General features: G+C 40.5%; 3 protein-coding genes across 4 annotated transcripts; all 3 read left to right on the top strand.

Annotated features, from left to right (window-relative positions):
* The first annotated feature begins 6,473 nt into the window (after positions 1-6,473).
* Positions 6,474-11,359, top strand: si:ch1073-15f19.2 (cell wall protein DAN4). 2 transcript variants are annotated; one of them, XM_029519786.1, is made up of 7 exons: positions 6,477-6,650; positions 6,888-7,229; positions 7,738-7,847; positions 7,986-8,142; positions 9,633-10,079; positions 10,840-10,939; positions 11,040-11,358. In XM_029519786.1, exons 1-7 carry the CDS (start codon positions 6,569-6,571, stop codon positions 11,188-11,190), a joined length of 1,389 nt encoding a protein of 462 aa, XP_029375646.1. In that variant the 5' UTR covers positions 6,477-6,568; the 3' UTR covers positions 11,191-11,358. The 2 variants fall into 2 exon arrangements, with proteins under 2 accessions (XP_029375645.1, XP_029375646.1); XM_029519785.1 differs by having other exon boundaries at positions 6,474-6,650; positions 7,738-8,142; positions 11,040-11,359.
* Positions 11,360-12,449: 1,090 nt separating this feature from the next.
* Positions 12,450-17,560, top strand: LOC115054532 (uncharacterized). Its single transcript, XM_029519790.1, has 6 exons — positions 12,450-12,569; positions 13,283-13,390; positions 13,510-13,552; positions 13,750-13,844; positions 14,871-14,920; positions 15,709-17,560. Exons 1-6 carry the CDS (start codon positions 12,560-12,562, stop codon positions 16,213-16,215), a joined length of 813 nt encoding a protein of 270 aa, XP_029375650.1. The 5' UTR covers positions 12,450-12,559; the 3' UTR covers positions 16,216-17,560.
* Positions 17,561-18,628: 1,068 nt separating this feature from the next.
* On the top strand, positions 18,629-21,811 carry styxl1 (serine/threonine/tyrosine interacting-like 1). The gene is made up of 8 exons (XM_029519791.1): positions 18,629-18,731; positions 18,831-18,892; positions 19,559-19,658; positions 19,887-20,020; positions 20,232-20,377; positions 20,457-20,560; positions 20,805-20,917; positions 21,680-21,811. Exons 1-8 carry the CDS (start codon positions 18,629-18,631, stop codon positions 21,809-21,811), a joined length of 894 nt encoding a protein of 297 aa, XP_029375651.1.
* The last annotated feature ends 619 nt before the right edge of the window (positions 21,812-22,430 follow it).

The following is a 22,430-nucleotide window of genomic DNA, read 5'->3' as shown; positions in this document are numbered from 1 at the left end:
ATATCCAGGGGATAACATGAGGATTATCTGCTTTAAGCTGGCATTTTGATGGCTTTCAAAGAACATTGTTTTGCTCTGAGACAACCAACCTTTCTAAGTTTAGCGTTATTTTGAGCACGTTTACAAGAGAGGAGGTGGCCACAAACTACTTTGGTGAATTTTGCTTTTGAAGTTGCAGTGCATCGTTTAAAGTTAGAATAAAGTTAGATTGTACCATTAGCTTTTGTTGTGTCTGCTTGTTTTGCTGCTGTTCATGCTCTGTTGCTCTTTTGGATGTTAGATGGGATTGGATGTTCATTTGTAGAATTTTACAATATTTTTGTACAAGTAAGTGAAAAAACTACACTGGACCCGAGATCCAAATGCCAAATATGCAGCACAGTGGGAAAGTGGTTGGCACTGTTGCCCCACAACAAGAAGGTCGCAGGTTTGGTTCCTGAGCCTGGGGCCTTTCTGTGCAGACTTAGTATGTTCTCCCCGTGCCTGCGTGGATTTCCTCCCACCATCCAAAGACATCACGTTTAGGTTAATTGGTGGCTGTAAATTGCGTGTAGGTCTGAGTGTGAGTGTGAGTGTGAGTGCATTGAGCTCGAAGGGCGTCCCAGCTGGGTTCTTCATGATCTAATGTCCCCTGGAAACACTTGCTTTAGTTGTCTGGGTCTGTGTCTGTCACGTAATTCTAATGTGTTTCTGTATTTAGTTTTCTGTGCAGAATGTTTGTGTGTTTTAGTTGTGCTGTGAGTATTTGGGGTGCAGTGCGTTGTCAAATTGATGAAAATGTTTTCTGAGTCGTCTTGTGTTTTTCATGGGTTTTTTTTTTTTTTCTTTTTGTCTTGAGTTGCTGTGTTTTTAGCCCCCAGGGCCACCGTATCAAACACCTGCTGATGTCTATTGATGCATTCCCCCCAACTCACCTGCATCCAAGTAAGGTGCACTCTTTTTATTTGCCACCATGAAAATAATAAATGTTCCTATTTACTAAATTGAGCCATATGTCCTAAATGACTAATTCCTATGTTTCAAATGTCAGTTTTCACAAACAGAATCTGAACTTAGCTCAAAGAACATGAAACAGCACATTTTCTCATATTATAATTGCAGTATTTTATTTAAAATGGTTCACGTTGCGTCAATCAAGGTGGTTGAGTGAATGACCAATGAATGAACTATTATAATTCCGGATTTTTTTATTCAACCTTTACATCCCCGTCCACTTTTCCCCATTTTAAACCATTAATCCTCAGCCCATTGTGGTCAAGCCTGACAACATTTTTATCCACCACAATGGCTCTCTCACTTTGTCTCTCCGTTGCTCATTCATGCTCCCATTTCACTCTTTCAGAAAGTTTAATATTGTTCAGACTTTGAACTTTCTCAATCATTGTTGGGCTGGTTATTTGGACCCATCCATTTATATTTCTAAAGAAAAGAACTTGAACTTTTCTTCCAGATATTTGGGGTAATGAGGAAAACAGGCGACCCATAAATGGAACAATTCCAGAAAGGTGAAGGAGGTGAAAACTATCACAACACAATTTTTTTTTCTGTTTGTGTCAAGGCCATCCCCCAAAATATGGGCAGAAATAAAAGCTGCCATAAACTTCTTTCTTGACGTGGTAGTTTTCCTTCAGCATTACACGCAGTTTGTCCCGGGGATTGTAAGGATGGTGAAGGTGCTCCACCGGTCGTTCATCCTGTCTGTCAGTTTCTCCATTAAGTTACAACCTCATGAGCAGCCTCCACCATCCATCCATCCATTATGGATCCGTGCAGGGTTGACGTCTTAGCTGACATTGGTCGAGGGTAGGGTACAACCCAAAACATGTCTCCAGGCTACAACCGAGCTGACACACAGAGACAAACAGCCATTCCCACTGGCAGAGACATTTTTGTGAAATGAGCGTAATGTGCATGAGTTGGACCGCAGAAGGACAAAGTACCTGCTTTACTGTCTATTTTTCTCTAAATAACTTTAAGGTTTACATCAAGTTGTATGGAAGTAGACTTTAAACTAGAGAATGCAGCCTAATGAACTCATCGGGAAAATGTCTACTGAGGTAATAAATGAAATGAGAAGTTTCATTTCCTCATGCATTTCTATACGACCTTTTTTCTTATAATCATTAGATAGAATATAAACGCTTTCACAGTGGCTTCACTTTTCAGTCCCAGCGTCTGCGTCCATTTATATATATTCTATGCCTCGAACCCAGACTTTTCTTTCTGTGATGCAACAGTGCTAACTGCCGAATCACCTCAATCGTGTCATTTCACTTACCTCATAATTTCAACTTTTTACACAAAATTCACATAGCTGAGCTTTCAAAATATCAACCAGGCGTGGCGGCAAAGAAGCTCTCAGTTCATGGGAAGAGACATTTAAATGTGCCCCTGTCACAGTTTAATTGGGATGTCTGGTCTCCGAATCACACCCTCCAGGGACAGCGAGCCGGGCTTTAAGGTTTTAGTCTTGGTGTTACATCACAAAAAAGAAATGTGCCCACTCTTTGCACTATGTTTTCTTCAGTAGAAATGCTAAGAGGGACAAGAACAGAAAGGTAAAGGAATAAATTGGGATTGAATTCCACCAAACTTGGGTTTTGAAAAGTGCGATTGTCAGCCTCTGCTCCCTGAATGTAAAAATTCTTTCAAAACAACAATCTGGGAGGAAGAAGTATGTTTGTTGTTACAAATATTCCAGGCAGTCCTCCCCACAAGACTCCTGATTTTTTTTTTACACACATCTCACTCCGCTCAGCTTTTGTCTGACAAATGAACATGTGTTTCTTCTTCGCAATTTAACAATAAAGGCACATCAGCTGGGAGTAAGGTGACGTGGTGAAGAAACATAAGATCACCTGAGCTGTTGTCTTCATCTTCTGTCTGCTGTCAGTTACTCTCCGTTGAGCAAAAACTCTGCTGTTATTTAATAGCAAAGTTAAAATTTTCTGTGGTGCGACTGAACCTGGTGTTTAAATCAGGTAGACAGAATAAAAACAGAAATATTCTCAATAGTGGAGTTCCTCTGGTGTTATTTGTCAGAAAGCAGCTGCTGCTTAATGTTTGCTTCGCTCAGTTACTTAATAACTGAGGATCCAGACGTCTGATGACTGAAGTCCTTTTATCTGGCTGAAGTAGATTTAAAAAAAAAAACAAACAAGTTGTTAATTTTGTTTTTTCTGCCCGACAACCACAACGCTAACAGATGCCATTGAATGACGACCAAATAAAGTGAACAGTTATGTTACATTAAAATGACAGTTTGCTTTCCTTTTAGATGCAATGCAGAAGCACACAATTCAAACATATAAATGGGAGATATTCTACTGCAGAGAAGTTACGTAGTACAAACGCGGATATTCATTAAAGTCAAGTAGAAGCATTTCCACTGAAAGGAATGTTTCTATGGAGGTTAAAAACATTTGGCAGAGAGTTAGAATGTGAAATCAGTCAGTAATCATTGTACAGGTACACGCTGTCATATTTAGCAGCAGCTACATTAAAAACTGTCTCTCAGGGCTCCGACTGGTTTGCAGTCCAACAATCTGTACAACAGGCCCAGATTTTAATAATACATTGCTTCTAAAAAATCTCACTTGTTCATAGGTTCAGCACAGCGCTCACAGCAAAGCTGAGAAGTGGCGAAATGAGCAGGGCAGAATATACGAATGCGGTCACACAACCCCTTGGGGTCGCACACATGCACACACACACACACACACACACACACCCCTGATAGTAATCTCCACACGGAGTTGATAATTAGTGTTCTTGTGCTATGTGCTGCAAAAAAGCATGACTTGCTGCAGGTCAGATGATCCAAGAGACGTTCACAGTGGGAATGACCACAGCATAGGTGAAGTATGTGCAGGAGGAGGGCAGGGTGCATCAGGAGGTCACCACAAGAGGAAAAATAAAGAGATGATCAAAGCAATGCCAGGAGTTCATTTTCTTCTTTATTATTTAACGAGGAGTGAGAAGGACAGAATAGCTCCTATTCTACTTCTCTGACTGAAACATTGGACAGTGATCATGCATTGATATGTACAATGCTTATCGGCCGAACGCCATTCTTCATGGGCCACTAAATGAGGTAATCACTGTGATGTTACAAGTCTGTTGGGAATCCTTGGACTTCCCATGACTCCCTGGGGAGAAGGTGTGGCCCTTAACAAATGGAGCAATGCAGAGAGGTCTCTTTGCAATTTGATGAGACACTGACAGAATACTGATTGACATGTCTCATTAGATAGCAGGGTCTCCTCTAAGACCTGACTTAGCTTATAAAGGCCATTCACAGAATATGACTGTAAAGGGATCAATCATTCAAATGCAGTGCTATGTCCACAGGGAGTATTTATAATAAATGAGGGGGAGAGCTCATGATACTTGAAGGAGAGATGAAAAGCATGAAAGGTAGACAATCTGTTTGGATAATAGGTACTAATAAAAATTAAGAAGGCTTTCGCTGCGATTATGAAATTAGAAACCTAATCAATGCAGCTCTAAAATGTGTAAACACAGCCACCCATTCATAAAAAAAATCAACAGGTTGACATTGCATCACCTTTTCTCACATTTTGTTATCTCAAAGAACAGACCATTTGCTATGACACTTGAAACTGACCTCAGGTACCTCCCAATTCTCCTGATCATCTTTGAGATCTTAATCGTAATCCACCTCTGGTAAATTCAATTGATTGGATATGATTTGGAAAGTCACATACCGGTGTAGATAAGGTCACACAGCTGACAGAGCATATCAGAGCAAAAACCAAGACAGGTGGAAGAAATTGCCTGCGGAGCTCAGAGACAGGGTTTTGTCGAGGCACGGATCTGGGGAGGGCTACAAAAAAATTTCTGCAGCGTGGAAAGTTCCCAAGAGCACAGTGGCCTCCAAAATCTCCAGAACAACAAGGACTCCTTCTGAAGCTGACTCTGTCCAGCCAAACTGAGTAATCGAAGGAAAAGGAGCCGTGAGAGCATATTTGTGTTTTTGCTAAACAAAAAAGAAAAAGAAAAAAAGGACATAAAGGATCCTCAAAATGTGAGAAACAAGAGTCTATGGTCTGATGAAACTAAAATTGAATTGAGTGTCATGTCTTGGGTAATCACTGACTATCCAAAAAATGTTTTCATTAGCAGGGGACTGGGATGGCGATAACACTGTGAAGTACAAACGCATCATGAATGAAAGCCCTGAACGAAAACAATGCAGGAGTGGCTTGGAGACACCTCTGTGGATGTCCTTGAGTCACACAGTCAAGATCCATGATCCTTGATTTCAACTGAACATATCCCAAGAGACCTGAAAATGGCCCTCCACCAACGCTCAATCCAGTCTGAGAGGATCCACAGAGAGGAAGGCTGGCATGAAAAGGCTCAAATCAAGTTGAGGAAAGTATGTCACCTCATACCGAAGAAGATTAAAGAAGGTGCTTCAACTAAGTGTTGAGGATCTGAGTCCATGTAACATTTCTGTTTCGCCCCAACAAAATGTGAAAAAGTGAAAGGAATGCGCAATATCTTAAACCACCGAAGACCATTCTTAGAAAATCATTTACCAAGTCATCAGCATTTTGTCAGGCGTAATTTCCAATCAGATATGGACAAAGATCTAGCCTTTGGTTAGAAGATTTACAGAACAGATTTCGCAGTTTCTTCTTATGATCTGTGGTAACTGGATAAACTTGTATGCAGCTGACACTCTCAAAGCTGCAGACCATTGATCCATTGAGCAATAATTGTATTCATTAGAAATCCAGTCTTGTAGCACAAAGTCACACAAAAGAGACTGTTTTTCTGTAAAGAATAACGTAAATGCATTATCTAATTGCAGAAATGTAATCATGTGCCAGCATGACACATTTTCTTTATCCCAGTGGAAGCGCATAACCCCGTTGTTAAATAAAAGCACGCGCTAGGCTGCACACTGGCTCCTCTCCTCACCTTGAACATACGACAAACAAGAAAGACAAAGAATAAGCTGATGTCTTTTGACCAACAGGTGACGCTAGAAGAGGAAGCTTTCATGCATTCATTGTTTCAGTTCAGTTAAAACGGGGAAGTAATGCAGTCAGACACCAGCGCAGCAAAAAAAAAAAAAATTAACCTTACGTGACTTAAGTATAGAAACAGGATGTTTCCTGGATGTAAATCCAGATGAATGATACAGCTTAGCATACCACATAGAGAAGTAAAACTTCCATGACAGAAATGATAAAAGAGAAGCTTCTTTAGAGCATCAATTGATGTCTGTATCTTTCTGCTTCCAAGTTATCATTGTTGATTGAGATGATTTAGGTCATACGTGACAAAATATGAAACCAAATGAGTCTATCCTCTGAATCTTGTTAGTCAGCCCTGAATACAAAAACAGATCATGATAGGTAGAGTAGAGCTTTAGCTCGGGTGCAGACATCCGCGTTTCACCGCAAAGCTGCAGATGTAAAACTATGACTCACACTGTCTCCATGTGTGACTTCCTGTGAAGATAACTCATCGTGTTCTCTGTCTACCGCCTCTGTCTTTGCTGAATCCCTCAGTGGATTCAGCCTGATTGATCTTAATGAGTCTGTGGAGCTCAGAAATGGCTGGAACTGCACTGGGAGCGGCCCTCTCCCTCCTCCTCTATGCCTCTTTCACACAAGGTAATCCTGGACCACATGCACCGTTTTGTGTATTATATAGCAGGAAAGATGGGGCTTACACAATAGGTTTGAAATGTCTATTGGCTTCTGGTGTGCCAAGCTGTCTCAGCGCAGTACTCTGATTTTTATCTTCTCGCATCCCAGCAGATCGTAGTCTGCATTATCAACTTCAAAGTGTAAGTGATTGTGTCTCCGCTATTATCTTGATTCTAATGCTGTGTCTGCTGTGTTTAACAGGGGACCCGGATCTCTTGTGGACCCACTCTGAAATGACAGAAGCTGAAGTAGGCCAGAACGTTACTTTGCCCTGTACTGTGAAAAGTATTTCCAATCTGAAGATTGTCAGCGTTGAATGGAGTAAGAAGACCACAAAGTTGGTAGTCTACAGCCAGCAATATGGAGTCTACATGTTCTGGCCTAATGTCTCCATACACATTCAGAACAACACTGCAGAGACGTCGATGGGCTCCTACCTGCATCTTTTTGCGGTGAATAAATGGGACGCTGGCGTCTACGTTTGTGATATTGCATCGTATCCTTTCGGCACCATCAGGAAGGAGATGGAGCTGAAGATCAAAGGTACAGCCAGTGTATGCACAGTCACACCTGCAGACCTAAAACCGACTCTCCAGCTCTCAAAGGATTCAATATTTGGAGAAGCATGTACAGCAACTTTATATCTTAATGTCCGTTGTATATAATTCATGTTACTCCTGATTGCATCAGTGTTTCGCCTGTGTGCCGATCACAGCAGTTATTTACTTCTGAGCAGATGTACGTAATAATTGCAAGAACACATCTAAGAGCTTTGTTTGTCATGAAACATTTATTTCCAGTCCTCTGTTTGACCTATTTCTTTTAAACATCACTCACGAAGTTGAGGCAGGAGAAATAGAACCAACTGAAATGTAACTATCATAGCAGAGAGGAGACGATTACAGGACCTGTTTGTTTGTTTGTTTGTTTGTTTGTTTGTCAGTGATCTTTAGCAGCTGTCAACCTCTGTTGTTGTTTTGGATTCATTTTACAACATATGTTTTACACAAGCATCCTTGTGTGTATTAATGTCACATTTTCACTCTGTCAGATGCTCTTGAAGTATCCTGCGATGCAGACAGTGCTGTTGAAGTCAATTACGGTGAGAACATGGCAATCCGCTGCAGAGCCTCAGCTGATGCCCAGTACAGATGGACAAAGGTAAGAGACGGTCATCATTTGGTTTTCTGCCTTTCCAGACAGCAAGATCACCTGATTAAGGGCATTAAAAGGCACAAAAACGTCTTTTCATATGAGAGGTGTCTGCCGTTTGTGCCGCATGATCTTGTTTTGCCCCAGGACAAAGAGCTGGTGTCAGCGAATGACACTCTGCAGCTCTGGTGGGTGACCAAGGCTCAGGAGGGGGTTTACGCGCTGACTGTCAACACAAGAGACCAGAGCACAAAAAAAGCGTTCACAATCACTGTGCGAATGCCAACCACAACCCAAAGCACAGGTGAGCTTCCGTGTTTCCACGTCACTGTGTCTGTCTTTGTGTCACACTCAATCTACGCATCTCCTCAGGGCTGCATTAAATATATAGCAGAAGGCCCAAGTGACTGACTGGTCTTAATAAACCGTGCTGGACCAGAGAGCTAGTATTTGACTTTTGTCATTATACTTCAGCTCGTTCAATTTTAGTTTTTAATTAGCTGAAAGGAAAAGATTGAAATGATTTTAAATCTACCATCCATGCTGAGAAAGCAGCAGTAACTGAGGATAAATTGGAAACTACAAAAATAAAAAAAATAAAAAAAATAATAAACTAAATTATTTGCTGCAAATCAATTGCTCCATGAGATTAGGGTGAGTACTGAACTGAGCTGAAACAGTATTCAGCAGGCAAAACAACCAAACAGGAGCGTGTGCTGTTTTGACCCCACTGCTGAGCTGAAGCAGGAAAAGAAAGTGCCCCGGTTGTGTGCGCTCTCATCCTGTACACGTTTCTCGTGAGACTCTCAATATGTGACTAAAAGAAAGAAAGAAGAAGGAAAAAAAAAAGCCACACAGACAGCACAAATCACTTCCTGTTCTCTCTCTCTGTCTGCCTTCTAACCTCAAAAACAAACAGCCTCAGCGACAGCGTCTCTGAATTGCGAGATGGGATGAGGGCACAGTCTGTTGGACATACTGGAGAACTGCAGTCCAGAGAAAAGATACCTGACACGGACACGTCGTTGTCTAAAACAAACATTGCACTGCAGCGTCGCGTCGCATCGCATTCAGCACAATTGGATTTAATTTGTCAGTGTCAGGTGATACCGACTATGGATCTGCTCAGGCGTATGAACGTAATGAAGTAATTGTGCAGTTTAATGAGGAAGGAATAGACGACTTTACGGCTGGATTTTCAATTCAGGGCCACACCTTTAGCTCAGGAGACTCTGCCCTTGACTTCACAGCCCGGGATCTCCAATGAGCCCTTTGCCTTATTTCACCTATTGATTATGCTTGGAGTCCTCATAAATGCCAACCTGGCCCATGTTTTAATGATGAATCTCTTCTGCAGTGGGTAATTCAAAGTTTATCGCAGTGCATTCCTGATAGTTCCTCATCTAAAATTCAGCTTCCCACCGTGAGGTTCATCGAAGGACTCGACCAGTTTGGCTTTTTGGGAAAACAAAGTGTAAAGAGGGGCAGGGTGGATTTGCCATGCTGTTTTCTTAGCTGGGAGCATTCTTCAGGCCACCAGCAGAGACTGCAGGTAGTTCTACCACAACTTTTCTGATTGTTCCCACTGAACAAACACAACATGAACGTGTTAGGGACCTCTTTGAGTTGTAGGAGGCTGTGAGCTTTGGACTGAGTCTGACTAGCTGCTTCTTCTTGATTCCAGTTTTCGCAAAAAAGTGTATTTACTTGCAAAACTACATGAATAATATGATCACAGTGGAGTGAATTGTTGCTGTATGTTAACTGTAGTCTTCATTGCATTGCTGCCTTCAGATGTCTCCACGTCTTACACATCTAAAGAGAGCCGACCTACAGACGGCACCATCACCACGGCGCCGACTGCTGGGCTTTCAACCACAGACAGTTCAACTTGGAGCACAGACACAAGCGATGGCCAGCAAAACTCCGGAAACACCACAACCACAGCAGGAAGGCTTCTGACGTCCTCTGAAAATCACCCGGACGGCAGTGCCACATCATCACCCCCCGCCACACACACTGACCCCTATCGCTTATTCAACTCCACACCTTCAAGTAATTACAGCACGGTATTCAGATCGACGCAGGAAATGGCCACTAATGATGCGAGGAAGCAGTCCATCACGTACACGGTGGAGCCAGAGCTTGGTACCTCCATGAGGCCGGAGGAGTCTAGCACTTTGGGAAACACTACGGAAAGCGACAGCACAGATCAGATGCTGAAGAGTGGAGCTGCTGAAGGTAAATATTCATCTGACAGTCACAGATTGACTATCTGTGCAAGTAAATATGTGATTTGCTTCCGTCCTGTTCAAAAACACAACTATTGAAGGATAAAATCTGTCACCACTGTCTGTTCAGCGCCTCCAAAAATCTGTGATGGAACAATTTAAGCGGCGGGAGGTGGGGGGGAGAAAAAAAACAACTTTTCATCTTGGCATCGGTTGGTATAAACTATCCTTTAGTGATCTTTAGCTCAGAGCTGCATCTACATTCCTTTGTTGGCTGAAATTGGCTTTTCCCAAATGCACTCAGACTGTTCAAGGGTTACTGCCAGGTATGGCAATTTCAAAAGTAAGTATAGAGACAGTTTAAATAATTACAAACATGACTGCATCCTCAGCTGGCAAGACCTTTACAAGCTACAACTGAATATAAGCCCAAGTTTATTTATCGTCTGCATCTTCGTGATTTGTGGAGGTTGTTCCCCTCAGCCTCCGGATGCAAAGCTTTTTGAGAGCAGAAACTTAATTTAAGGGGGGGGGTGGGGTTTCGCTCTCGGGGTTGGAGTGTGACCAGCTCAAGGAGGCAGAACTGCAAGACACACTTTTGTTCCTCAAGGCAAAAAGTTTCACATTCTAGCTTTTGCATTTTTTTAACGATATTTGTTGGAGTTTGCTGTGTTCTCTCCAGGGGAAGCTGATCGATATCTGAGAAACACACCTGCAGCTGTTGCTTTCCTCCAAAATGACATTTCTCTTCTCTTTCTGGACCTTCTTAGACGCCAAACGGAGTCACATTGCTTTGTTAATCATCGTTCCAATACTGATATTGACTATTGTGGCTGGTTTTCTGTATCGGAGACACATCATAAAACAGAGGTAGGGGGCAACTCGAACATAACCAATCATGTCTTCATGCTTCCTGGGTGCAAAAAAAAAAAAAAAAAAAACACCTTTCTTTTTCCTCTCTCATATGTAGAATGGCTCAGCCGCCACCATTCAAACCCCTCCCTCCTCCGGTCAAGTATACAGCTGCAAGACAGCAAGACTCTTCGCCACAGCCTTTATTCATTTCACGCTGTAACTCAGTAACAGAACCAGGTGTTGGCGATTCAACAACTGTTTATTAGAATATAATGACTAATGACGGTCGGCCATATAAATGTACCTGCTGTTTGGATGATCCTGCCTGTTCCTTCGTTCCACACAGCAGGATGTGCATCTTTGTACATTGTGTGTAAATCTTTGTGTGTATGTGTTCTTCTTTCAGGGTTTTTTTTTTTTTGTGTGTAAATTATAAATCTTTATAATAAAATTCTAAATAAAGTTTTTAACATTAAAATAAAAGCCGGTTTAATTTGACTGCACCGTTGTACTGCTTGTGTCTCTTTTATTTGCGTAGAAACAAAACAACAACAACGCAGCTGGTTTACTCTCCGATTGTTTAAGATCTACTGTTTCTGCTGCAAAGCTGAAATTTGGCTTTTATCACAATTTCACATTTGCTCTCTACAAGCCCGGTGACTTCCTGCCTGCCTTTGCTGTGACATGCTGTCGTCACATATTGACTAAAGGTTTCATATCAAAGGCCACTGTTGTCCACAGGTACCACAAGTTGTTGTTGCAAACTGAGTTTAAACAGTGGGGCAGAAACCACAAACCACAGGCTAAACGGCTAGTGAAAATTATAACAATCACTGGGTGACATTGCACACACACACTTACACAGAGAGTATTTATTAAGTGCATATACTGTGTGTGTGTGTGTGTATATATATATATATATATATATGTATGTATGTATATGTGTGTGTAATATGTTTTTCTACTTCTATTTTTAATCGTTTTTTTAATGTGTGGAGAAAATTTCACTCACTCAAAGAATCCATCCAGGTTATACTTAAATTCTCGAACACATTCAACTGTACCAAGAAAGTTTTCACAACTGCACTTTTTTTTTTTTTTGATTTTCCAACCACACTAACAAAACCACCACGTTGTGTATGCAAGATCCACACACACACACTCATATTTATATATACATACTTCTGACATTTGTACAAACAAACACAATCCATGAATGTATTGTTTTGCACACAAAAAAACAAATCTTAAGACTGGATGTGAAACATCTCAGTATATATGCATACATGCAATATTTACAATGGAAATTTTCTGAAAAGGCAACCGTGTGAACATTAATACTAAAACTTTTAAAAAAGGTGTTTATAAGCCATTATCATATCCTTGATGGCTTATTTGGATAACTGTTATGTACAATGGTTTCCAGACCGGGTTCTTCAGAACGAGGTTACATTGTTTCCTGTTTGTAACTGAAGAGCAGCCAGTTTTCAAAGCACTGCGATAAGTTAGAGGTACCTACAGCGGGGTAAAAATAGAGTACAGTGGAGTACACCTCACTCTAAGCACAGCGATGCACTGTAGCCTGACAGCAAGAGTATCAGACAGACAGCCTGTTTTGTTTGAGACGGCCTGAACATGGCACAAGGTAAGATCACAGCAACTTCCCAAATAAGACTTTGAGTTTCAGACTTGATTGCACACATCTGTGTAAATGTTATTTGTAGAGAACGGGAAAAGCGAAATTACTTTCAGAGCACATGTCACAACTATGGCAGAACAAAAGGTGGAAGTAAAGTTTGGAGGATTACGACAAGGAACACAATGAGCCGGTGGCTGTTGGTCCTTGCTTTTGTGTATTTAATTGCACATGGCTTTGGTTAGTGCAATAGTATCCACACATAACGTTGGTTTATTTGGGTCAAAATCAATGGGTTTGATTTAATGAACGATCGCGGCACTTTTTTATTCATATTTCTTTTATATACATTGGAATAGTTATTGTACATCAGTGATAAAGATGTGATACTCAAATTTTCATCAGATACAAAATGTATTTTTTGTTTGTTTTTTTTTTTAATCTATCTTTTTATCTATCTGCAGCAGCCCAAAGTAGATAGACTTAACAATTTTAAAATAGTCACCATCACAGTTGAACAAGACTAAAAACTTATCATAAGTGATGCCACATTTATTTATTTTTATTTTTTTATGTTTATGCTTTTCTGTTTGTCATTGAGATGTATTTCAATGACAAACAGAATGTATTATTTATTTCGGATTCTCTTTTAATTTTCTATTCCCATGGACAGATGTGTGAAGGTTATGGAGTGAATATTCAGTTTGCGTTTTTCTCTTTAGAATGTCTCGTTGAGCTGGTGGGTCTGTCGCTGTTAATTGTGGCGTTGTTGATGTCCATGTGTCTCAATCTGTTCCTCTGCATCAAACGAAGAGCATATTTGTTGAGAGGTAAGACTATGTGCAAATATTTTTTCTCCTTTTTAAGCGTGTCGATTTGAAAACTTGCTCAGTTTTTAGCAGAGGACGCCAGGATGTACTTTAAATTGCTTCATATTCTGTTTACACAGAGAAAGACAACTACGGTTACCCACGGAGTTATGAAGGGGAAGGGTATGTTTCTTTCTCCATCTGATTTTCAAATGAGGTTTAAATATGGCCGTGTCTGCCCGTTATTATATTTCACCCCGGTGCTTTTTCATGTTTAATAAGTAATAACATAGTCCAAGATTGCAATTTAATTCTTATCCACTAATAACATCTGACTGTTGAAATAACCTGAGAAAATGTTCCTCCATATTGTGCTGAAGCCCGTCACAGGTTGAAGGCCATTATTTTCATGACCTCAATCATCGTGAGCAACAGGAAAATCCAATCTATGGCAATATCAGCACAGACAGAACAGGTGAGCGTCAGCCTGCCGTCTGTCACTTTATAAAAATAGAATGAACTTGACTGCATTTGTCCGCAGCATTTTGGCGCACCATTCATATATGATATGGATGATTTTTCTGTACAAGTTAAGATAAGAGTCTTATATCAGTTGGACAGGGGTAAAATCGATGAGGGCTGGTGTTAAGCGTAGTTAAAAGAAATATACTGACATGAGCAGTATGTTTACATGAAGCGTAGTATTGGAGTGTCAAGCAATGATTAGAAAAAAGTCTTAAGTATTTACTATTGGATGATTTATTATTGTATTTGAATCAGTTCTACGCAAGTTACGCTTTTGATAAAGAATATTTTGCTGTGGACAAAACTCTGCAAATTTCCTTTCCAAACAGTGTTTCAATTCCTTAAGTTAAATAATTACCAGAATTTTTATATTAGGTGAAATCAAAGCGTTTTACTGTCAATGCTGAGATGTAAATTACAACAGAGATGAATTGATTGTCACTTTGGACTGTTTCTCCAACATAGACAGATAAAAATATGGAAGACACGATAATATTAAAAAAGGCTAAGTGAAGGGTACACACACACAAAGTAAATTCTATACCATGTTCTCTCAATGTCTATATATTTTATTTTATCTCAGGTGATTGTATTTATTCCGTTGTTTTTAATCAAGAGTTTGGAGAAACGAAATTTCATTCGACATTTTACATTGGTGGGAATTGTTTGAATTACAATAAAGACAATTTTTGTACCTTATGTAATGTGGTGCAAAACAATGTTCAATAAATCTAAATGAAATATAAGAGATACAGATATAAACATACTCAACAGATGCAAATATGTAAAGTACATTTATTGTAATGACAATTGCAGTTCTTGTGCAACTAAGCTAAAAGTAAACTGTTAACTGTCTCCTTTCTGAGCTTTCTTTAAAAATGTGGATTATTTAAACGTGGTAACGTTAACGTGATAACGTGGTTTATGTGTGTTTGTGAGGAGAATGTAAATTGAAAAGTTATGTGTTGTTCTGCAGAGGTTTGCTACGAAATGATGACCATGCAGCACACAAGAGATCGTTTTAAGGTAATTTCAGTTATTTCACATCATCACATCACAGCTTCTCTGCAAGTTTGTTTCCATGGCTGTATGTGTTCATTCCCATATTGTTTTTTGGACGTGCATTGTGTTGTTGTCATTATATTATTTGATGTTACTTTATCCTGCGGTCAGTGTCGCGTAAGGACTGACAGTGTGACAGCAGAGCGGAAAAACTGTGCACTGTGTTTCTGAGCTTTGTGTTGGAAGGTTAATTCTGCTCCTGCTCAATGTTTTAATTGTTACCGATCGTCTTTCTGGACAAATTCGATTCTCCACCTCATTAATTAGAGCTGTGCTTTTCCAATACTGGGGCAGAAAGGAAGGGAAGAAACGTAATAAGTGGAAATATAATATGCACTTAAAGGCGACCACCAAAAATGGATTTGACAATTCTTTATGATATATAATCATATTTACATATTTGGCCTACTTTGGTATTTTACGATATTACGAGTTTTCTTCTTCTTTTTGTTGTTGTTAACCAAATGTGTAATGTGTAATTGGAGCCTTCCTCCAATAAAAATACACATGCAGGCAAGTTTAAACTATGCTGAAAGATTTGCTTTCAAAACGGAAATTCAACAATCATGATACGCAAGTTGTGGTCAGGGACACTGTGAGCCAATGAACACCACTAAGCATGAAATGTTCTAAAAATAAAGCCGGATGAGAAATCTTTGAGAAGCCAACCTGTAAATAGTCCAGCAAGACTTTTGCTTACCAACTCTTTTTTTTTTCTCTTCTTCTTCTTCTTTTCTGGTGTCTGAAATCAGCATGTGGAGCCCGATCTCAATTATGCTTCACTGGATCTGAAGTTGGCAAAGAAACGCAGGAAGAAGCATCGCCAGCAGCAGGACCAGACTCGGGGGCGCGGCAACTGTCAGGATCACCTGCCAGGCCAACTCACACCCACCATGAATTCGTTCCTGGAGTTGGAGGGAGACGGGGACACTCACCTTCCACCCAGAGACACCAGCACCATGGTCTCACACAGCAGCATCTACCTGAACAGTCAGCAGATAGCCCAAGAGACAGAGGAGACGGAAAGAGAAAGGGCAATGAACGTGGATGGGGGCAACGTGGACTGGGAAGGAATGAGAACCCAGGAGGATAGGGCGACTAGAGAATGGATAGGAGAGCATGAGGGCGATGGAATAAAAGATAGACAAGGCGTTGATAACGTGACTGCGTGTGCACAGCTGTCAGACATCCAGTCCACTCAGAGCGGCGCCGATCCTTTCATCAGCAACTTCAGCTACAATAGCAATCAACAAGATTAGGCAGATATCCACTTTCAGAACTAAATTCTAGGTCACAGAGGGGAAAAAAAAAATTGAGAGATGTGATCTTTCACTGTGTCTACAACTATGAAAACTGCGTCATCCTCAGTAGTCACAGTTTATGCAATTTCCTGCAAACAAGCTACCTCTTGAACTGGATGCAGAGGACAGAGAGAGAAAAAGGAAACTGTGTGTGTGACATTTAGAGGTCAAGGGCCGTGTGGAAATTTTCAGTTGGTTGCAAGAGACAAGGAAAATATCAAATCTTCATAGGACAAAACCCTTTCACAGTCTTGTGAGGAATGTGAAGGTGAAAAATGTTCCATGATGAAGGCAATGGCCAACGTGATTGCGCTTCTAAAGCCTGTTGTGACTTGCGATTGAATCAAGATAAAGAACACAACAGCGAGGAAGTTTAAAGGGGGAAATTGCGCACAAGTTGTCAAGATTTTTTTCATCTTTCATTTTCATCTGCATGCACACGAGAACGTGATAACCTTTTCTTAGCCAGCATCTGCAGGGCAAACATTTGTTTTTTTAAAGAGGTCGTACTAAAGCAGTGAAATATTAATAATGTAATTCTTTTTTCCCCACGTGGGCCAATTGTTTGTTTGTAACCTTCAGCCACAGAAGTTTTTCCCTTTAGGAAACCTAATAGATATTAGTCAATACCTTTGTCATGCATTGTGTTGAAAAGTTAATGCACCAGCTGTAACCCCGACTGTGTAAAGATGATTTACTGCCCTCTGAAGTGAACTCAGCAGTCAAAGGCCCGAAGCACACTAACACTTTGTTGACATTTTTCCAATAAACTACTGTGGCCTACTTCCCCTCAATGGATTCATTTTTGCCCTTAGGAGCTTGGATCTGACAGTTATACAGACACAACACAGGAAAATCGCACAAACACACACAGATATATATATAGAAGAGGGCACTACTAATAAATGTCAATATTTGTGTGTGCAATCAATGGATGTGTACATTGTGTATCGGAGTGTGCCCATGATTTTAGACTCTATGCAGATCAAGCTGACCTGTGTGGAAAATTTCCATGTTTGCTTAAAAGGGACACTTTTTTTTTTTCTCTTTTTAAATTGCTCAAACTGCCGTGAAGCTTTTCAGGGTTCCTCCGATGTCAGATGGTGGAAATGTCTCTTTCCTCTCTTTACAAAAACAATTCATGTCAGGAGAGAGTTGAGCATAAATGACACATCATGCTTAAACTGACAGTGACTTCTTAAAGTATCAGTTTATATTTTTCATATGACGTCTTGCTTTGGAAAAAGAAATTGATTGAAGCTTTTGTGAAAGCGTTGAATAAAGTGCTGCTCATACTAGTAACAACAAAACTTTGAAATAACTCTTAACTGACTGCTGTGAGCGTTGTGTGAATGAACAAAATGCCTTTATGCAACACCTGGAATGATGTTTGTGTGCAACTACACAGCAAAGACAGAGAGATGTTGTAGGAAACAGTTGTGCCACAGAAACACCCGATTTGAGACCACTCATTTCCTGAGGAACAAGCTGAAAGTGAACAATGAGCTGTCCAAGAGTAAGAAAAACACACTCATGCAAAAAACCTGCCAGCAGACACACCTCAATTTACTTCATTTCACATTCTGATGGATGACCGCAGCCGCCGGCCTCATCCTTCTTTATTCTCCTGGTTGCCAGGATTTCTGAAAAATGTGCTTGACCAGTGTTCCTGCAAAGCTTCCCTCTCTGGAGCCGCGCCAGCGTCACACTCAAGATAAAAAATACAATCATACATCACCAAACAATTACAAATGACGGTCTCTCTTGTACAGGAAAGACCATATGACACATTTTCACTGGATTATAGACTATATCTGCTGTTCTATATGAATATTATCACATTTTTCCGGCTGGTTCAGGAGCTGCTGCTGAGACACACAAGTTTAATCCAACAAACTATTAAGGGCATTACCTCACTTATATCACACTTGGCCACTTTCAACTCATAATCAGTTCAATACAAGTTCACTTTGTCCAAACGTTTGACTGACATTATACAAACAATCTTAGTCAATCAATAAACAATGGAAATAAACTTGCATCTAATACAAGCATGAAAAATATTAGACGTGAACAAAAAGTAATGGAATAAAGGAATAAGATATTTTTCATATAACAGAACAGCGCGTATGTTCACCATACGTGAACATACCTTTAGTTTGCATCATCTACAAATGGACTGTTGTGGCTTTAAGACGTTACATCACTGCTAAGCACCAATGAGGGAGGGCATTTAAGTTGCTAAGCAACAAGACCCATACAAACAGAGTCTGATAACAACCCGAGTTAAACATCAGCCTCATTTAGAGATTATTATTTCATTGTTAAATATTCATGATTTCTGCTTCCTGCTGGTTGTTTTCTTTCTATCATGGCTGAAATTATGATGTGTGAGCCGTTTAAACTCTACAATCTCCTTAACCAGTTCAGATGTGTGTCAAGGCTGGCAGAGATCAACTTCCTCTGTTTGATCGGTAAGACGAGGCTCTCCTCAGGTAGTCTGACCATTTTTATTTGAGTTTGGCTAATTCTTCTGCTGTGATCCCGTCTGACCTTAGTCGTCTCCTTTTTAGATGCTCGTGAAACCCAAGACTACAACACAAGCCATATCATCACTGCTAAAAATGTCAGAATGGTAAGAATACCAATGTTGTGTCTGGAGTTTGAGTAAAGCTCGGATGAGCGATGGGCTTAAGAAATAACACTGAAGCCCATTTCTGTTTTCACCATTTTCAAAGTAATATAGAAAAGAAATCTAAGTAGACTAGAATAGTGTTTCATCTCCAGTGGACATTACATCCTTATAAACCGAAATAGAAAACATCTTGGATGATACTGAAATAGGGTGAGCTAGGCGGTATCTCATGTCAAAACATCTAATGTTTCAATTTATAGACAGCGCGAAACAGCCCTCTTCTGAGGGAGGCTTGAAAAATGGAAATTGGCCCTGTGGTACACAATGATCTTTGGGATGAAGACGTAGAGAGGATCAAACACTTTTCCAGTCATGCTATGCTTCAGCTGGTTCAGTTGAAGGTCACGCATTAAATTCATTTTTCAAAGTCAGAAAGATCCCTGACCCTCAGCTGACCTGGTTTCCTTTAAAGTCACACTCACTGTACATCCTCGGACAATGAAGTGTTGAACAAGTGTAGCTTAGGTGAGGACAGAGACACACATCCTGCTCTCATTTGTGCTCAAACGTTGTGAGTTTAGGAAAATGTGAAATGCATTAATTTCCAACCTTTCTAGGATTATTCTATGCTTCAAATATCTAAAGCCTCTGGGTGACTCTTCCCAGGATTCAGAAGGCAAATTCATCCTACCGGACGCTGTGGAGGTTGACAGCATGCGGCATGTGGTGGTCTATGACAGCAACACCAGCAGCTTGCAGGAAAAAGGTAAAGTCGTATATTGACGATGTTCCATCAAAGCAGCACTGACGTGTTTAAAAAAAAAAAAAAAAAAGATTTCCAATCCACTAATGGACAGTATAATGTTTTATGGCAAAGCCCCTTTTAGTTTTTCTGCTATTGAACCAGAAACAAGCATTTGCAGACAGGCAATGGCGCCAATCTGTCATCCACAAATGTCGGCACAGATGCGTCGGTATCTGACTGTGATTGCAGGCAGAGGGGCTGGATGTGCGGAGGCTCTGGCTAAACTGAGTCTATATCCAGTTCACATAGTGAGAGGAGGCTTTCAGAGATTCTCAGCTCTGTACCCTTTCTTAAGGACTGACAAGATGATGTACACTACGACGGTAAGACAAACACACCTGGCCTGGAAATTCATACAATCACGAGCAACATACCAAGGAAGTCGCCCGTTTTGTCTGCTCGGTGGTTCAGCTTTGCTCATATGAATCCCAAGTAAAATATAAAGTTCATTTTCTTTTGCTTTTAATTGCCAGTTAACGCAAACCCCTGCTGATTGATACAGTTTACATTTTTTTGATTCATTGGCTTTTCCAGGAGCTGGAACACCTAAAGACTTATCCAGTGGAGATCTTAGAAGAACTGCTGTATATGGGTGACCAGAAACAAGGCACAGACTCAAGTATCCTCAGAGATCTTAAAATCAGCGCTATTATCAGCGTCTCAGAGACAGACGCTCTGGAGTGAGGCAGGACTTTGATTATTGAACATTCTCTGACTTTTCTGTTGAGTTTGTTCTGAGTCTTGTTTGGATTTATTCAGATCTAGATCCACGAAGGGGAAACAGACCATCCTTAACATCCCTGTGGCTGACTCAGTGCAATCTGATTTATATTCAAGTTTTGAAAGGATTTGTAGTTTTATTGGTGAGTGGTTTTATAATTTACAAATTCCCCTGTTTTAGATCATCACAAATGTTATAACCAATTAAAACTGTTACTCTATAAAGGGACATTCTGCTCATTGCTGTTAACTGCAGCGATTAAGAATATAAAGATGGACTTAAAATGCAGTAGAGCATCTCTAGAGTTCAGGCCATGCGATATAACGGCGCACTAAATACATGTTGCCTTTCAGTGTAGACAGTTTTCATATGCCTTCTTTTTTCAGAGTCACACATCGACATGTGTTCTCGGGTTCTGATAGTTTCGAGGCAGGGCAGGAGCCGCTGCAGTGCTCTGACCATCGCCTTTCTCATGCACCGCCTCAAATACACGCTGAGGGTAAGTGCAGGTGTGCAGAATACAGTATCACTGTGTGTCTTACGACGAGATCTCACGATAAGCAGCCTAAAAAGAAGCTGTACACTCTGCTGACAGTATTAAATTAATTAGTTTCTTGCTCATCACATGGATGGGGATTTCCTTGACTAACAGTTTATCCTTCCATGTGCACTGTGCTTGGCTGCAGTGCACTTTGGCAGATATGATTGGTGAGCAGGTGTGCCTGTAAGTCTGCATACAGACAGGATGGCACCAAACCTGAATATCTGCGATGCAGCTCGCTGTTACTCTGCCAGCCTATTGTTCACCCCCAAAAAGTTAACATAACAAAACTCCCACAGTAATCACCTACTGCCGAGCTGCGTTGATGAATGCTGTATTCCCTGGAGGTGCTGTCTTTTGTTGGTGGCACAGTTTGAATTTGATGACACCGTCATATTAGTTGCTGTAAAATTTATTCCGAGCTATAAACAAATATGGAAACTGTAACCGTCGTTAGCCGATTTGAATTTATACTTTTATGACGGAAAGCAACACACCTTTTATCTGAAGCACCCGTCTTCCTCCTCACACTTTTCATATTTGAGGGCTGCAGTTGGGCCGTCTCGGTGGCAGTTAGCCAATTTAGCAGATAGCTTGCCCCTTTTCAAATGACCCAAACCCAAAAATCTAAGAAATTATAGAAAGAAAAGTATGTGAACATGAACCTACGATTGCATTCAGTGTAGCCTATGTAAAGCAATTAGTTTGACTTATTTTCAGGAGGCCTGGACATTCCTGCTGAAATGCAAACCCACCATGAGGCCGAACACGGGGTTTCTCCAGCAGCTGTCTGAATGGGAGCTTCACACCGTGGGAACAAAAGCCACTGATATCTCTGAACCTCATTTTTAACAAAGAAATACGAGCAGTTCCCATTCAATAAAGACAAAAGCTTGAATCATATGAATATTTCATATTTCATAACATAAGGAGCCTTCTTACATCTTGACAATCAAACATACAATTTGGTATTTCGGCTTAATCACAGAACATGGATTTTAGAGCATTTCTGCTCTTTGTTTTGTTTACTTATGATATTATTTATTCCTTCTCTTCCACTGAAATGCACCAAAGCACCAAAAGCATGAACTCAATGCTTCCAAACAACTGAATGTAAGGACACAAAAGGATGAGAGTAAAGCCACTGGGGAGCTTTCTGTACTTGCATTATTGTACTTTTGTGTGCTCTTTTGTCTTTACAAACACACACAAACTCCAAGCCTCACACACCACTAAATGCCACTTTTAGCTAAGTAGCATGCATGAGTCCATACATGGCTCTTCAAGGTGCAAACAATATTAGAGATGACAGTTTCCCCTGTGTGCAGTCAGTTACATAACATCAGCCCTATAAATATGAGCCACATGTACAGTAAAGAAACTGTCTCATTTTGCCCTGAGACTTGCCTTGCAGGGATGATGGGGCTCTTTTTCTCTCTCTCTGCAGAAACAGACCAAACTGTCCAACATT

This window comes from Echeneis naucrates, chromosome 14, assembly GCF_900963305.1.
Source record: "Echeneis naucrates chromosome 14, fEcheNa1.1, whole genome shotgun sequence".
NCBI lineage: Eukaryota > Metazoa > Chordata > Actinopteri > Carangiformes > Echeneidae > Echeneis > Echeneis naucrates.
This window is presented reverse-complemented; position numbering and strand designations above follow the sequence as displayed.